Below are 18,649 nucleotides of genomic sequence, written 5' to 3' on the forward strand. Positions count from 1 at the left end.
AGTAAATCTAAGCTGAATCTAGAAGAGCGGGAATTCCATTTCAAAGGGGGCAACACCTACACACATCCTGGGAGATGCACAAGTGAAACCGCCAAGGAGAAAGCACTAAAAACTAGGAAAAACCCTGTTTTCCCATTTGAACTGTTTAAATGATACGACAAAATTTCTGTTACACAATGCTGTCTTAAACTGTTTTCTAATTCCACTTATGGAGATGTTCAAAACACACTCACCATGAACACATCAGATATGACATAGGAGAGGCACAAAAATGATTTTTTAGTCTGCAACCATAAAACAAACACCAAATATTATTTTTAAAAAAAGCTAACCTAGACATTTCGAGTTCTCCATCCCCACAAAGCTGGAGTTTGACAAGTTCAGGTTGGAGAAAAGAGTCCAACAGATAGAAAGCGAAAGCTACTTCATCGGAAGAAGGAACATGCCATTGGATGCCCAGGTTCCAAAGGTCCCCAGGTTTACCCCAGTCCTAGAAAAGAACAGAATTTGTCCAACAGATTGAGAAGTTGACAAAAGAACATATATACATAATTTACAATGTTATAAAGAATATGTATGAGTATTCCAAATCTAAGGTAGCAAAAAAGGGCATGAAAACATATTATCCCTTCATTAAATAACTCTTGAAAAAGGCTTCCCTGAAGAAGTCCTCAAATATTAGTTTACTTATGAGAGTAACAGTAAGTTTACGTGAGTCCACTATGTTCCCCAATAAAATGATGTGGCATTACAGAGATTAGATATGGCATAACGAGCCATTGCACTCAAAAACAGGAAAGAAGAAAACTAGCATTAACTCCAGCACTATGCTGGAACTTGGAAACATTCCAGGAAGTGCCCTTCCAGTTGCTGGAAGGGATGCTGTCTCATTCAGGAATCACTTAATAAAGCCAATTAGATCTTCAAAACAAACAATTCAGTAAGTTTTCAAAATATACTTTAAAAAATAAAGAAGTGACACCTTCATACACAGCACGGAAAAAAACATGACTCTATCCCTGAATCCTCAATCATTGAAAATGCTTGCCTTGATAGGAAAGTAGTCAGAAGGTTGCTTGTCAAAGCCACCTGGCACGCTGCAGTATTCTGTAGGGTAGATCAGTGTAGTAGAACGAAGAAGGTGATGCAAAAGGTTACAGGACAGAGTGTAACCCTGCTTACAGGTTAAATGTAGGGTTCTCTGGAGAATCTTTACAAGTTGCTCCCTATAAAGAAGCAACTTCTTCCCATCTACTCGAGTAATCTAAAAAAAGGAAGAAAGAGTTGAAGATACGTGGGTTAAAAGATAAAAAATCAATAATTAATGTAAAGGTGAATGTTCGGCCACTAAAGTAGCCAAAATAGTAACTGTTTTTTCTTAAAATAATTTAATTTATTTTAGGGCTTTCATTTTAATTATATTCTAACAATTTATTGTTTTCTAAGATCAAAACACATCTGTGAGTCTGGGCCCTCATGTGTCATGGCATAGTACCATCCTCCTCAAAAGTGTCTATTTCCTCTAAGAGGCAAAATTAACTTAATTTTCTTTGTTCTTTGGTTCCTGAACTAACCCATAAAAAACAACAACAAAAAAACCCTGAAATTTGATTAATGGCCAAATTTAGAATATAGAGAAAAAAAGGATTCCCAAATCCAAAACACTTTTCAGTTAATGAGTTACCTATACTAGAATTAATCAGTAAAAAGTCCAGAACTGAACATAAAGTAATCAACAATTATATTATTCTGATAATAAGAAAGTGACATTATCCAACTTGCTGCAGCCATATCAAGAAATATTTAAAGGTTATGACTTTTCATGTTTTAATGTCAAGTTTGCGAAAAAGAAACCCTAATAGTAAGCCAACATTTCTATAGTAATATTTTTTATTCCAAATATTTACAATACCTCAGACAAAAGCTGAAGATTCCAGAGTAACTCCTTGTCTAGCTCTTCTTCATTTAATACATCATCATCTAAGAAAGGCAAAATGGCATCAGAGGGGCAAAAAAATCATGTATCCAACTAAATTAATCCTTTAAAAAATATTTACATTTAACATATCTAATAACTGAAAAAGTGTCTTTTAGGGAGACTTTTCCTTTTTTCTTTTTCATTTTTTATTATTTTATTTTATTTCTTTTCAGTATTTTTAAATTTGTTGTTCAAGTACAGTTGTCTCCACCCGCCCAAGCCATCCCCATCTCCCACCTCCAATCTACCCCCCTTTGGTTTTGTCAATGTGTCCTTTATACATACTCCTGAAAACCCCTCCCCATTGTTCCCCATTATCTCCTCCCACTTCCCATCTCGTTACTGTCCGTTTGTTCTTAATTTCACTATCGCTGCTTATATTTTGCTTGCATGTTTGTTTTGTTGATTAGGTTCCACTTGTAGGCGAGATCATATGGTATTTGTCTTTCATGGCCTGGCTTATTTCACTTAGCATAATGCTCTCCAGTTCCATCCATGCTGTTGCAAAGGGGAGGAGCTCCTTTCTTTCTGCTGCATAGAATTCCACTGTGTAAATGTACCATAGTTTTTGGATCCATTCATTTACTGATGGGCACTTGGGTTGATTCCAGCATTTAGCTATTGTAATCTGTGCAGCTATGAACACTGGGCTGCATAGGTTCTTTTGAATTGGTGTTTCAGGGTTCTTACAGTATAATCCCATCAGTGGAACTGCTGGGTCAAAAGGCAGTTTTTCTGAGTTTAACTGATTTTAAATATATTGTACATGAATGTACTACATAGGCTTGAGTATAATTTTTTCTTGATCCCATTTGTGAAGTTGAATTTAAAACTCAAGGCAAACATGAATCCTTCAATTTGCCTCTTAATTTGATGATTACTTATACCTGTACATTTTAACATTTTATGCAAATTCAAAGTCTTAGAAGATAACATTATCTATGTAATAATGCATAATCTTTTATTTATTTATTTTATTTTATTATTGTTTAAGTACAGTTTTCTGTCTTTTACTCCCAGCCCAGCCCACCCCCCCAGTGCTCCCCACCTTCCTTCCATTTCCACCCCCCCTTAGTTCTTGTCCATGTGTCCTTTATACTAGTTCCTGTAAATCCTTCTTAGGGAGACTTTTCAATCCCTTCATCAGTAAGCTGAACTTGAACCAGAAGAGGGGAAAACTCACTTTTTAAGAAAACAAACACACCAGCCAAAATGTCTGACCCTGCACATAACACAAAATAACTGGTATTTTTTTATGGCAACCTCTGACTGGGTCTCATATGTATGAAAATATTCATTTAGTAAAGTCAAATTTCTATGCTACCTGTCAATATGGTGATACCTTATTTTGAGCGATTTCCCCCAAAACTGCAAAATTAAAATATTCCGTAACTTAAAGAAACTGTTTTCATCAACAGAGTCCTAGAGACCAAGGAAAAAATTTATCTGAAGCTATAAATACAGAATGATACTCTTATGACTTACTCGTTGTAAGCTGAGTTATAACGCTGCAGCAGTGGGGAACAAACAGCTTCAAAGATTCCTCTGGGCAGCACTGAAAACATTTATTTAAGTTAGGTTTGTTTTTTGTTTTTTTTGAAAAGTACAAATATTAACGGTCACAAAATTCACACTAGCACTATTTTTAGTGGCAAATAAAGGCCATAAGCAGCTACTGAAAGAATGATGTATTATAAGTATAACGAGCACATCTAAAATAATTAATCACATAACCTGTTGGATACTCATTCATTAATTCATCAGTCCCAAAACCCCCACTCACCTTCACAGCAGCACGGCACATGTCTGCCACCATACGGCCTGCTACTCTTGTTTCAAATATATGTGATATAGAAAAATTAAAAACCTTCTGAAGGGCCACCTGGTTCAGGTATATAAAAAATGAAAATGTCTAATCAGCATTTTAAAGAAAATGAAACATAACACATTTTTTAAATGATGCTCAGATTGTATTAAAAGTAACCAAGTAGGAAATTTTTAGCCATCAGAATTTATATGGATTTGCTTAATTATGTTACATTCATGTCTGTGAACAATCTTTGCACAAGACCCTAACATGAACAAAATATCTGAGACATAAGACTTTGTTTGCTACAGAAACACCAAACACAAAATTACAATTTCTGGAAGCAAATACAATTACCTTGCTGGCTAGTTCAATACAAGAAAAGAATTTTTTAGACTATCCAATATATACATTTTGTCATTCTGACAACAACAAACTATAAACATTTATCTCTAATCCAAAAGATTTGAAGCAGTCTTAGTTTTACAATCAAGTCACAGAATTTTAAATGCTGAATGAAAGAAAGCTCTATACAAAGATTAACAATGTTCAAAATTATAAACTCCCTTTAAAATATTTTGATTAAATAGAAGATTTATGTTAACTTATTTATACTCATATAATCTTGGTGAGTATTTCATGAAGCTCTAAAACAGGTTAGCTTTTTACTAGTATAAACAAAATCAACAATGATGATCTCAGATGAAGGGAAAAGAAACAGAAATGAAAATACAGTACAGTTTGGTTTTCTCTTTAAAGATTTAATTTATTTTTAGAGAGAGGGAAAGGGAAGGAGAAAAGAGAGGGAGAGAAACACCAGTGAGTGGTTTCCTCTTGTACATCCTCCACTGGGGACCCAGCCCTGCAACCCAGGCACGTGCCCTGCCTGGGAATCAAAGCAGCGACCCTTCAGTCTGCAGCCTGGCACTCAGTCCACTGAGCCACACCAGCCAGTGCAATGAAGCGTAGTTTTAAAGACCACACTGTATACAACAGGTATCAACCAATATCAAGTGAATGTTGACAAAATGCAACATGACAACAAACGTTCTCATTCATCATAATTTGCCATACTTTTTAAAAGATTTTATTTATTTATTTTTAGAGAGAAGGGAAGGGAGGGAGAAAAGAGGGAGAGAAACATTAATATGTGGCTGCTTCCCATGTGTCCCCCTACCGCGGAGCTGGCTTACAACCCAGGCATGTACCCGACTGGTAATTGAACTGTCGACCCTTTGGTTCACAGGTCTGCACTCAGTCCACTGAACTACACCAGCCAGAGCTAGATTTTTATAATTAGAATTTAATTTCTATCATGTTATGGCATAAACAATTTCTAAAACTATTCTCCCAAATTGTATTTAATCGTAAACTTTAAAACTACAGTTAGCCCTGGCTGGTGTGACTCAATGGATTGAGCGCTGGCCTGTGAACTGAGGGGTCACTGGTTAGAGTACCAGTTGGGGAACATGCCTGGGTTTGGGCCAAGTCCCCAGTTGGGGGCATGAAAGGCAACCAATCAATACATCTCTCACACACTGGTGTATCTCTCCTTCTCTTTCTCTCTCCCTTCACCTCTCTCTAAAAGTAAATAAATAAAATCTTACAAAAATAAATGCTACAGTTAATCCTTGCTGTTTGTAGTAGTTATGTTCTATAAAGCTGATGAGAGCTCTGAATTACTAAATACTAATTTGCTAGCTAGTAAAACCTTTATTCCTAGGGGAAATACAGAATTAAGTTCCTACAAGGTTCTGGGTATATTTTCATCAAATGGTGAATTTTGTGTTAATATGTCTCTGTTTCCAGACACCTTATTTAGCCCTGGCTGATGTGGCTCAGTGAACTGAGTGCTGGCCTGCAAGCTGAAGGGTCGGTGGTTCAATTCCCACTCAGGGCACATGCCTGGGTTGCAGGCCAGGCCCTCAGTTAGGGGTATGTGAGAGGCAATTGATTAATGTATCACTCACACACCAATGTTTCTCTCACTCTCTTTCTTCCTCCCTTACCCTCTCTCTAAAAATAAATAGATAAAATAGAAAAGACAATTTATTTAATATGTATTCTTGATTCACTAGCACAAAAGTCAAAAGTCAACAGCACTATAACTCATGCCTGAACAAAGCTCATCTAAAACATGGTATTTTCTCCATCTGATACATCACAACTCTCTTATGCTTAGAACACTAGACATGGCTTCAGCATTGCTCTTTAGGCCATTTTAAAAAAGCAGCAAAATCACCAACAAAAACACGTAAGATGTAAAAAAAACCTGGCACTAGACAGATACAAAGAGAACACATTTACAGTATTAGAACTGAAACAGAAAGGCAGAGAATCACCTATTCAACCCCAGCCAGAAACATGTCCAATTCAAACGTTTACCATTTTTACATGTCTGCACAAAAACAATGCAAGTATTCACTTAGGGATTACAAATAAATTTTAGCCAGTAGGTAATCTGCAAGTATGGAGTTTGTGAATAATGAGCATCAATTGTGTATCTGTTCCAAATTTTAGCATGAAAAGACAGGGTAAAGTGGCATTGATATACACACTTAAAGTAGCTTATTTTTATAACTTTGAATAAAATCACAAGATTGTAATTTAATTTTCTGTAGCGATGCATTCTTACCATGAATATTTCTTTGGAACACTGCGTGAGGATTGTACTGAATGTAGAAGACAGACCCAACTCCACTAAACTCTCCAGGTGAGTCATCTTCTCCGTTTCTGTCTCTTCCCTTGTTTGCTCCAATGTGCTGCTTTCTATAAGTCCAAAGCATCTAAATAATGCAAAGAAAGCAAGCATAATTTTAGCAACTAAAAACTGGTTTAACATTTTTAATGACTGGACAAACCTCTACTGTTATAAATGTTCAAGCGGCAGCTCCTGAATTTGTCCAGGGCTCACCTATCAAGTGTCCTGTCACAACTTCAGAAGCACGGCCCCCGGGCGGGTGTTAGAGCATGCCAGTGAAGGGAGAGACTGAAGCTGCCGGGACAGAACAATCATGGGTTTGGATTCGGATAAAGGGCCAGTCTGAAGTACATACTCACCTGTCCATAAACTGTAAGACAAAATCCTCAAATTCAGCGGTGGCTGAACACAGTTCTCGTTCCACCTATAACATTAATGTGGAGAAAAATTAAAAATAGCCTTTGATTTTTTCTCTGAACAAAACTCAAATATGGTCTATTATATAGACATAACACTAAATTATTATGTTGTGTACTGTGAGAAATAACACCATAATCACATATCAATTTAGAATAACCCATCTACTACTTTCCAGGAACCAAAGTATTAACGTATTTTGTAAGGACCAAACGAGAAGTCAAGCAGCCATTTTTATTATCAATTACATTTCTCAAAACTGTTGCAAGGTTCTGGTGTATGTATAAAGGCTTATTCCTCCCTACTTAAACATCTAAATGATACAATTAAATGTTTGTGTGGTAGATCTGGATAGTAATATGCCCACAATAAAGAAAATAGTTGTAGAAGAACCAGAAAGTAATAAAGAAAATCTCTCTTCATTAGATGACAATCCCCTCAATAGACTTATTACTAACATAAGAAAAATGAAAAAACAAAACAGCACTATCTTTGCTTAACAAAACATTAAAAAGTGACAAACTGAAATACACCTCTGGATGTCAAAATAGCAAAGACACACCCTTCCACTTGTATAATGTAGCCACAAAGAAACAGTCATTTTAATTTGTTGGCACCTATCCAAAGTTGCTTTGAAACTAGCAAATATTGCTATGCAAAGACAATAAAAATTTAGAGCTCAGTTAAGCAATTCCTTTACAACCAGGAAGCATCCTTACCTCTGTGAGGTCATGTCTTTCTTGTAGTACAGATGAACAATCTACTAAAGGCACCAGAGTGGAAAACGTTGCTATGAACTGGAATGTAATCTGTGGGAAGATGCAACAAATTTAACATTAATTATATAGTTCTAGTTCAAAAAAACAAGCATATTGTAATTTACCCAAATAAATTATCTTAAAGGAGTCCCACAACAATGTTTCTGGAAATTTTTCACTTAAAATTGAACATTTTAAGGTTCCTCAAACTGAACGAGCTGTTACTTCAGTAATGAAAGTATACTACATTTATTTTCCTATAGTTATTTATTAGATTTAAGCACAAAGTTCTCCAATCTTTTGTCACTGAGAGGTTACTTTGCCTCCCTCCTAAAAATGTAACTGTAACGAAGGGTAAATTAGCTAATGCAGAAACTAGAGAGAAGGGAAGATGAGCAATGTCAGGAGATGTGTGTATAACCAGGATCTGGCGTTCTATACCTAGTAACTTGTATGATGCTCTCTTGTCACCACTGAAGATGAAGGTACGTGCAAATGATCATATGCTATAATTTTTAATGTCTCTGCTTAAGGAAAATAGTAAATATACAAAGTCCAGCACAAATAACACTGCTTTCTTATTACAAAATCATAAGCATGCAATTCTGTAACATAACAATATCACACTCCAGCACACCATATAACGTTTTAGGTGAAATGTTCAAATTAAAATGATAAACTGCTACACCCATATTCTTCCTCTACCAACCACACTCAAGCAAGGCCTTACTTCTGCCAGACCCTATATAATGAGCTTTAAAACATCAAATGGTCATTAAATGAATAAAGGTAATCGCAAGTTACTTATGAAGGAAGATGTTAGAGATCGACTAACCATCCACAGACCTAAACTTAGGCATCTGCAGATATAATTCTGTTACCATTTTATATTGTACTTTGTTCTAAAGGGCATTTGAAAAAAAATTAAACAGAATATCCACTTACACAGTTATCACTTAGCTACCAAACAGAATCATAAATATGCTCACCATGCATTTACTGAAGTCATTTGGATCCACCCCAGGCAACGCTCTCATCAGCAGAGGTAGCATATGTGTTGGACCTTCAGGAAACCATTTGCCCCCCGATACCAAACTGCGGGCCACTCCAATTACACAACTTAAAGTGGCTGTGAGCTGGTGAGGTTCTGTTAAAGTCTCTAGTGCAGGATATGTTCTATAATTTGAAAACAGACTTTTAAAAAATTTCCATCGCAGATAACCATACATGATACATTAAGTACAATAAATTCACAAAATGTATTTTGGCTAAAAGGTTTGTAGCTAGAAGATATTTTGAGCATTTGCTCTCAAAGTTACCAGAATCACACAAATAAAGTAAAGGAAAGGTGCATGTTTCCCCCAGCCCCTGACATCTCACCACCCTTGTTCATGCAAATTCCCCAGTGAAAAGGGACATAAACCAATAGATTCTGCATTATTTCAAACATCCTGATCTACTTTCACATTCTAACAGGATGGTCACTACTAGAATTCGGGAATAACAGGTACAAACTACTCTTCTCTTTTTACAGGTAAAACAACGTTACTAAAAGGCTGAAACTTCTATTTTATACTTTTAAAAGGACTAGTATTTTAAACTCGGAAATCGACTATCAGAAATATTTGAAAATATCCCTGACATTAAAGTGAACAAATTGAGAGGAGTAAGATAAATGCAATCTTTGATTACTAAGTATATAAGCCCCAAGGACACTCAAGTCACTCTTTGACTCTGTAATTTAACTGTATGAATCTATCCTATAGGGAGAAAAAATCTAAAATGAACTTGTTTGAAATTCTTTAAATATAAAGATATATAAGAAAAATTTCATCGTAAGTAGGAAACAAGGGAGGCTTTATAACTTGAATTAAAAAGAACAAAGCCTATCCTTATTTTAAAACAAAGAAATCAAACCAAACTCTTTAACAAAGGCTGTTTTTAGGAAATGTAAAACTGAATGACTGAAACGTTTTTTTACATTTTTACTTTTTAAAACATTTTGCATTTTTAAAGGAAAAAATTCAAAAAGGTAGTCATGCCACTTCTAAACAGAACAGAATTAAAACTGAATAAAAAAATAACACTGTAGTGTCAGTTTTGTCAATTAAGTGTTTACCTTGGTGAAGCATACATTGCTAAATATGCTGATATTAACTCTGTGCCAAAACTGAGAACTAAATAAATTGTTTCTTCTTAAATCATTTCTATTCTAGGTACCTCATTAGCACAGTAGGTAGTGCTTCAGTCTCATAAAAATGCATCTATTAATCAATCATCAATTGGAAAATACTGACATAAGGCAAAACAAAGATAAAGAAACAGCAAAACTCCTCAAACTTCAAAATTTTAACCATGTAAGCAACTGAAGTCCCTCCTCTCTCAATGGAGCATCATGAGACTGTCGCTGACTGTTAGCTTCTCCTACCACATGGAGGCCAAGTAGCAAAAATATTGAGGGCTGAAATCAGAGTAGAAACTGCCTAACTTTTCCCTCCATTTCATAACTAAGTCATGTGTGTGAGGAGAGTTTTGCATGCACACCCTAAGATGTGCATGCAAAATTAGGACAGGCTGAGAAAGCAAGGCACAACTGGAATATTTACAGCAATGAGGGCAGTGCAAGAGAGTATAAACAACTCAAATTTAATGGAGCACCATTTTGGTTAAGATCTTTAACAGGATACCCTTCTCCAAGAAAGTGTGGCCAATTATGCCATCTCAACCATGAGTCAGAAAACTGTCATTTGCATTCTCCCATGACCGACCATGGACAAATCTGAGTTTGATGGAACTCAATCTGTTAGATCCTTCTGAACTCTAAAACTAAACTTCTACCTTTGACAAAGACATTTAGAAAGAAATCAGAAAGCTCAGGTTGAGGCACCAGAGGAATAACAGTAAGTTGAAAGAAACTGCTCTCAAAACACTCAAAACAACTGAATAACTCTCTTGGAAGGCACATCAGGCCTGTTGTATGAGTGAGTAGGCAAATGGAGAACTCTTTTGTACTGTTTCAACATAAAAAACAAAATGAATGCAGTAAAGTCTACTTTGTGGAAACAACCCACATAAGATTATATAAGGTGTGAAAATAATAAAGACAACCAAATCCTTCTTATGTCATTGGTTCTAAGAAATAACACGAAATCCAAAATCATTCTCACTGTCATGTTCTCAGTATTTTGTGACAATTACATTTTGACGAAACCAGCCAGAGCTTAATTATGAGCAAAACCTTGAGTAACTAAAATGTGCAAACACAAAATACTTATTTTATCCATATTATGTCAACTTTTACTCTCCAATAAACCTTTATGAAGTCACCAATTATTAGGTTAAAATATGTTGCTTCTCCTCCTGGAAAATGTGTAAGTACCAACACAGCCATACAGAAGCCACAGCAAAGAAAACCAAGCAGAAGAGTAGAGGGAAGAGATAACCAGAATAATTGTAGCCACCACTGAGGCTTCAACAAACGTGTAAATATGCTTACCTTTCAAGTACAGGGGGTATTACTAACTCAGGTCTCATGAGTGCAAGATTCTGCAGAGCCTGGGCTGCTTCTAAACTACCGGTTTTGCTAAACATAGCCAAGAGGACAGGTTGAATAATGCATTGTACAAAGTCTGTAACATCTTGATCAGTAAGCTTATGGCTATCAGGCACAGGAGTTAACCAAGAAGGCTTCTTATATCTTTCACGATGCAATCTTCGAACAACACTGTTTGGCAACCGCTGAAGTAGTTTCATTAACTTGTTCTGGGGACACAGAAACAAAAAGTCTGAGGTAGCTTCTATGTCCCAGATAGATATTCATGGTTCCTCTGTACCCCACAAAGACTTTCAACATAATGGCTGTCCCCCAGCCCTGGAGACAGAGGTCTATCACAGTGTTATTATAAAGACCTGCACAGTATATCTAGACAGAATACTCTTATCAATTAACTACTGACAGTAATCAATACAAATATGTTTCAAACTTCAATTTTAACTTCCAGTACCAAATTAATCTGCCATTTTAACTGGACAACTTAAAAAAATGACACAAATAAAACTGAAAAGATGAGTCATGCTTTGACGGCATTTTTTAGTACAATTCTGTTGCCAGAATGTGGCATTTTGTCACCAGTTAACACCACCAGTATTATATTAGTTTATTCACATGTCCTATGAACACAGTAACTTAATTATAAAGCTTATCTGAAGAATAGAAAATGCCTTACAGGGTACATAATAGGTAATAGTTACATGTGACCCTACCTCAAAAAATTCCAAAACCTAAGAGTAAAAAAATGAACATACTCACCAGCCAGCGCCCATTATTTGAAGGATGATAAAAAGATGTGATGCTGTTAAACAAACCAGACAAGTGTTTTTGCACTAGCTTACTTGGTCCACCCTGTTCAGATGTAAGAGTAAAAAAGGTCAGTAACCACATACTATAAAACTGGAAAGGTTATTAGGCCCAAGCCTATGTGTAAATCTCTAATGTGGTTCATACTCATCCTGCTGACAAAAATCAATTCCACCTCTAAATAGGAGTAAAAACCATTACTCAATGAATTTCATATATATGATTTCAAACAGTCTACTAAAAATAAGGACAACTTACTGAAACCCAATTTTAAAAAAGACATTTTTCAATTTAGGGTAACAGTATCTTTTATTCTTAGGCAATCAAATATCTTTCATCACTAAGATTACCATCTTAAAATAACCAACAGTGCTAATATCAGGCATAATAAACATTCCCTAAGTGAATTAAGAAGTGAATACCTCACTGCAGGATATGAGGTGAGATTTACATGAGTGCATTAAAATATTTTACTATTACTTCTAAATGTAAATGTTCAAATGACTAAACCGGTTATATCTGACATTTTGACTCAACAGAAAAATTTCTTTCTTAATCTAAAACTGCCAAAACAAAACAAATCAAACAACAAGACTTGGGGGAAAAAAACAAAAACCTAGTGTTCTTTTTTATCAAGTCGAACAGCCCTGGGGACAGAGGTCTTGAAACGTCCTATCTGCCTCAAGCTGATCTTCTTTCAAGAAACTGCCCAGATGAAGGTAGAATGTCAGCTGCTCCAGGAACCTGTTCTCCTAGTGAGATGAATCCACATTCATGTTTCCCATTCTAGAACAGGGCAACTGCTAGGAGACCATAACAACTCTGCAGTAAAATGTTTAAAATTCTAACATAAGAATTATCATTGATTTTTAGTATATTCAATATTCATATTTAAAACAACAGCTGCCAATAAGAACTGTGTTAGAAAAACAGCAATTTTAACTAAAATGAGGCTGATAATAATCACCATCCGATTCAGCAGCTCCTAAAAAATGAGTTCCAACTCATTGTTTATGTAAGATAGTATACATCCAAGAGTTTATATCATTTTCTTATATAATATCCTATAGAAAATGGGATTTCCCCCCGTTTAATAATGAAACACAAACAGGAAACTTAAATTTTCTTTTAATCTTATAATAAAGTTTAAGAACTAAACTCTCACAACCATTTTGCCATTTTTCCACAGAAACAACTAACACAAAACAACCAACCAAACAACATAATCTAGAAGAAAGTATCAAACACAGAATAAAAAATTCAAGAAAAAGACATCTGTAGAAGCAACATGAGTGACAATTTTGTTCTTATAATCTTATTTGAATGATGTTGAAATCCAAGCATGATATATATTTCTTTCAGTGCTGTCAGTAAAATAATCCTTCACGCTTTTCCTTTCACTAGATTACTTTGTTAGTAAGCTTAGAACTTAGTGTAATATTTCATGTGAACATTTACACTGAACATGTTCATACTGAGCACATACAGAGCCCTAAATTCTAATCCCACCTTTATCATTCTCAACCTGACTTTGGGAGTGCCCTGTTATCTATGAGTCTGGTTCCTGATCTATAAAACTGTTACAGACACTCCGAATTTCTCAAAACTCTAAACTTTGATTCTAACTTTAAGATCCATTAGTTATGGACATTTATAAACAGTACATATGACTACCTTCTGGAGTGAAAATATCCAAGAACCAAGTGACCAACGAAGCCACTGATGGAGACCAACATGATTCTATATAAATTTTTGTACAGTTAACACAAAATTTACAGAACTGCATAAAACAAATACAATGCATTACAAACCATCATAGCAGTGATCCATAGCACGGCATGTCCTATGTCATAAGCATTTGTTAAAAATCTTGGGACTAAAACTTGACTGCTTCCCACTGGGAGGTTCAAACTTCTCAGAATTCTTGTAAATATCTTTAAAAAAAAAAAAGAATTAAAAATATATACAGTTACCAAGTAACTTTCCTTAAATAACTTAAATGTTGTATATTGGTGCTATTAGATATATCCTCATTTGATCAGTTTTGAAGCAAGTTATATACTGCTTAGTAATCTGTTTTATTCTTTAAAAATTATATTAAAATATCTATCCTTTTTAAAATGACACTTTGAGGTCATGGGCATGTGGATATAAAGCAGCTCTATGCATGTACCCAAAAAACAAACAAATGAGATATAGTAAAACATAAAAAGGCAAAACATAGGTACCTAAATTTAAACATAAAATGTTTTGACTCCTTTCTCCCTCTCTAAATGGCACAAAATACAAATATCTTTGGGTGAATGCCTTTCCCTCTTTAAATTTTAACTGACCTGACTCCCCCCCCTCCAAGAATTTACACTTTAATCTGTTACTTAATAATTATATTTTAATATAATTAAATTTATATTTTAAACCTGTCATTACTAACAGATAGGGGCCCTAAAGATGGGTGGAAACTACTTCTCCATAGTGTCTATTGGCCAGCAACAGAGGAAGACAGCACAGGCAGAGCAAACAGAGCACCTGCCCTCTGCTGGTCCCCAGCCCTACCCTATTGTCACTGCGTTCATCAGAATGACCTGGATGCCCCACTCCAGCCCTCCTGAAGCACCACTAGTGATTCTACTGCAGGTGAAATAATACAGAAGATGCAATGTTAAAAACATTGCACCTAGAGGCATTCTAACTTCATTTAACCTAGGGAAATACATAATGTGACCTAACAGTAGAAAAGACTCTAGAATAGCAATCAAATACCATATACAAAATTTTGTTGGAAAGTATGAATGTCTAACACCCTGTATTTTCTGTATTACTCATTCTGAAACTTATAGTTCGTGTCCTACATAGGTAAAATAAAAATCACACATTTTTAGTATCTTGATATGACCCAACTACTTTCTGTAAATAAAGGATCCACCCTGTAGGTTATGCTTGTATTGATGCTCTAAAAATGTTTTATGTGGAGCTAGGAATTAGCATACAAAATATACTTCCTCTTAAAGACATAAAAGTGATGGCAGTGCTATTGTATGTTGTATGTTCAGATGTTATTAATTACCTTTGGTACATATGGATCCCAATCTATGTACCCTATATTATCTGTAGCCAATCGTGCAAAGAGGTTTACTAGTTGCTGAAAGTAAACAAAGAAAGAAAGATAAGTAACTACATTTGTTGCTGTTTTTAAGTGGCATAGTCTGTTTTTAAGTGGCATAGTCATATTCTTATTCATATGTTCTTTTCAGCAATCAGTGTTAGCATAATTTGATTTAACATATGCTTTATAACTTAGTTTTTTTAATCTCTAAATTTACGTTCTGATACCTGTTACCCACTTAAAATCAATAGCAGTTGAAATACTTATAGAAGGATAATGATAAAGCATTATCCACAGTGCAAACTGGAAAATAAATTTTAACCCAATAGGCATACAGAAAACATCCACTGCGCGTCTAGCACCGGGCCAGTGAGGATACAAAAGGAAACAAACAGGGTCTTACGGTTTCATGCATTTCCCATTACCTTCATATACTTCTACATATTAACAAAATCAAAATAAAGAAATGTCTGCTTCTGTTAGATTACAGCAAATAAAATGTTAAAAATTGATTACAACATTGCTGACAGCCAATTCTAGAGAACTAAAGTTACTTATCAAATGATTGTATTTCCAAACCATAAAGTATAGGAGGAAAAATGGGATACTCACCCCCTCCCACTGTGGGAGATTTTGCACTGAAACCCAAAGGCCCATTAATTCATCAAACCAAAGTCTGGAGAAGAAAAATGTTGTTATGAGTAGCAAGTGAATTACAGAATATGGTTCAAGGCCAGGTAGCCTCTGTACATTTTAATCTATTATTCTTACTGATAACTACACAACCTAGAAAAATAATACTGAAAGTTACAAACCAAATATAACAAAGGATTACTTTTGTCTGAATATTCCCCTTCCAATTTACTTAGGCTGTAAAAAAATTATTTCCTAATATTTCTACTTCACTGTTAAGTAATTACTGTCCACTCCTAATACTGTTTATAAGTTTCTCCTTCCTCTTCCTGCCTTACTCATTAAATTTTTTCCTGTTACTAACTGTTCTTGTAACTCTCTTTTACCTTGTTTTAACAACCCATTAACTAGCACTACAGTAAACACTCCACAAAAGAAATGAGCCACAGAGCGCTAGGTGCAACTAAATTACAGTGGAAGAGACGATCACAAAGAAATAGAAAAGAACATAGGGGGCAAACATTTTCTTAATATTATTAACCAATCTTTAAAAATGTCAAAGAAACTAAGACATTTTAGGATTTTTAAATTAAAATTAAATTTTCACAAATATACAGCTATCCACAAAATTTCTGACTTGACAGAAATAAAATAGAAAATGGGAGAGGGGGAGGAAAATTAAGCATAAACCCACAACCCATTATCCTTTTAGTCTTTTTTCTTTTTTTTTTCTTAAAAGTACAGTCTAAAATATTTTTTCACTGTAGTTCCTAAAAATGGTACAAAGACTGCCAAGAAAATTATAAAAAGGACCCAAGAGAAATTGGCTTGTGATGAGAGTTAAAACCAAGTTTTAGGAAAACCCTTTCCTTCCCCTAAACTCTATGCAACTTCACATTCTATCACTGCCTATTTATTAACGCCTTCCACTCCTTTTAAAATTTATTATTCTTTCTCTCTTGATTTCTTAAATTAAAGCCCTCATGTTATTTGGCCTGACATATAAGCATTATTCTCTATTTATAATCTTATATTTAACTGTTTTAGCCTTCATACACTTCAAGTATAAACATAAGGGTTGAGTTAGTAAATTTTCCTTTATCTACTATTGTAAAGAAAAATCTGTAATACGACTATTGTATTGCTTTACTAGTTTGCCTATATCGGTATTTCCTGCTATATTCTAGAATTTCTTAAGAGATATAAACACTTACTTAAAACCTTTATGATGAAGTTCTGGAGGAAGGGAGGTAGGAAGAAATATTTCAAAATATGTGATGGCCTTTTGCATTGTTACATCAAAAGGGCACATTAAAGGCCTCCATTCTTCTAGCATCTCAGCTGTTGCATCTGCTGGAAAATACCTAATAATAAAAAAAAAAAAAAAAAGGTTTTCATGTATCTGATCATTGCTAAAAGCTCTACAACATCAATACATGACTGACCAAAAAAATTTTTTTTAAAAAGAGGAGGGGTGGCTTTCATAAAATGCACCACACTAGGAATGTCATGTTAGCCTACAGGAAACATTCTAACAACTCTACATTAAATACCCAACACACAGGATAAGGTAAATTTTCTTGTCTATAGGATTTAGAGAAAGGCTACAAAGTTGATAAAACTCAGATAAAATATAAAATCATTCAACTCACCTACAAATTTAAACATGGTTGTATTTTTTTTCATCCTGTGTACTATGTAATTGCAATAGAAAAGACTCTTGTGTATATAAATCCAGTCTATGTATTTTTTAAAAACTGGATAATCAGTGAAGTGAGAAAGACACTTCATTTACCCTCCCTGGACCACAAAGTCCTGTACAGAAGACAGGACTGGACTAGAGGATCTGGTCCCACTCTGACATTGTACAATTCTATGAAATGTGTAGGGGTGTCCTTGAGCTACGAGCTAAAGATTTACAAAATTAAAATCTAAAATGGACACACACACATGCATACATACACATAAAACAAAGGAAAATGGAGGGAAGACCCATGTGTAATATTTCAAATACCCATTAAGTGGTTTAAAATAACAACAACATATATATGATTCTGATTTGATATATATATATGATTCTGATTTGGGTATGGCCAAAAAGTTAGAAAAACCCTTTCAAATCCCTTACATTTTTTATAAATCTGTATTCATTAGACTCACACTTCATTACTTGATGTTAAAAATAAAACTACATTTCTCGGAATACTTCTGTTGAGCTCATCATGCTAGGTCATTGTACAATAGGTCGGAATTAAAAAAGGAAAGCATAACATGTTCTGCCTTCAAAGATTTCACACATCAACTCCCTTTTCTGATTTTTCAGAGTCAACTATTTGCCTAGTAATCTAAAATAAAAGCTTGGGTGTTCTATGAATGTACCCCACAACCTAGGAACCAATGAGCACCTCAGTGATGATCAAGTTTCTTAGTGAGGAAACACAGGCTGAGAGAGTAACTGCCTAGTACACAATGGCATTGCTCACTGGTGGTTTATGACTCAAGTTACATCTTAAGCCTCCTAAAAGGGAGACATTTTATATGCTGACAATGCATTTACCCAAGGCTGAATAGTATAGTAGATCAGCAGCAAGTATATGACTTATAAAATAACTTTAACGCTTTATTACAGCAGATGATAAACATAGGGATTTCCATTCAAAAGAATTCCCTGTATCCACAGCAGAATAAGCAGCTTTAAAACAGCCTAATAAATAAGAAATCAGAAAATATTTCAGGTCCAAAGAACTACACTTTAATTACTTAAAACTAAATTCTATGCATATTCATCTTTAAACATCAGAGTATGGGATAGTTTAAGTAAAATATTCTACTGAAAGAAAACATACTAGAAAGAGTGTATGGACCACTTACTTGTTATTACTTGCTTTTAATGGA

General features: G+C 34.7%; 1 protein-coding gene across 3 annotated transcripts in view; it reads right to left on the bottom strand.

The window, feature by feature from the left end:
* Positions 1-18,649, bottom strand: part of PSME4 (proteasome activator subunit 4) — a 98,379-nt gene that overhangs the window by 42,606 nt on the left and 37,124 nt on the right. For all 3 annotated transcript variants that reach the window (XM_053666879.1, XM_037158439.2, XM_037158438.2), the window contains 15 exons: positions 16,969-17,118; positions 15,734-15,797; positions 15,083-15,157; positions 13,830-13,952; positions 11,971-12,063; positions 11,158-11,423; positions 8,651-8,837; positions 7,623-7,712; positions 6,846-6,910; positions 6,421-6,571; positions 3,762-3,860; positions 3,464-3,533; positions 1,913-1,980; positions 1,049-1,264; positions 333-490 (listed from right to left, as the gene is read on the bottom strand). In XM_053666879.1, coding sequence (XP_053522854.1) covers positions 333-490; positions 1,049-1,264; positions 1,913-1,980; positions 3,464-3,533; positions 3,762-3,860; positions 6,421-6,571; positions 6,846-6,910; positions 7,623-7,712; positions 8,651-8,837; positions 11,158-11,423; positions 11,971-12,063; positions 13,830-13,952; positions 15,083-15,157; positions 15,734-15,797; positions 16,969-17,118 — 1,875 coding nt within the window. The remainder of the gene's footprint in view (positions 1-332; positions 491-1,048; positions 1,265-1,912; positions 1,981-3,463; positions 3,534-3,761; positions 3,861-6,420; positions 6,572-6,845; positions 6,911-7,622; positions 7,713-8,650; positions 8,838-11,157; positions 11,424-11,970; positions 12,064-13,829; positions 13,953-15,082; positions 15,158-15,733; positions 15,798-16,968; positions 17,119-18,649) is intronic.

The sequence above is a fragment of the Artibeus jamaicensis genome, unplaced genomic scaffold, assembly GCF_021234435.1.
Source record: "Artibeus jamaicensis isolate MK-2021 breed Jamaican fruit bat unplaced genomic scaffold, CSHL_Jam_final contig_465, whole genome shotgun sequence".
Lineage (NCBI taxonomy): Eukaryota > Metazoa > Chordata > Mammalia > Chiroptera > Phyllostomidae > Artibeus > Artibeus jamaicensis.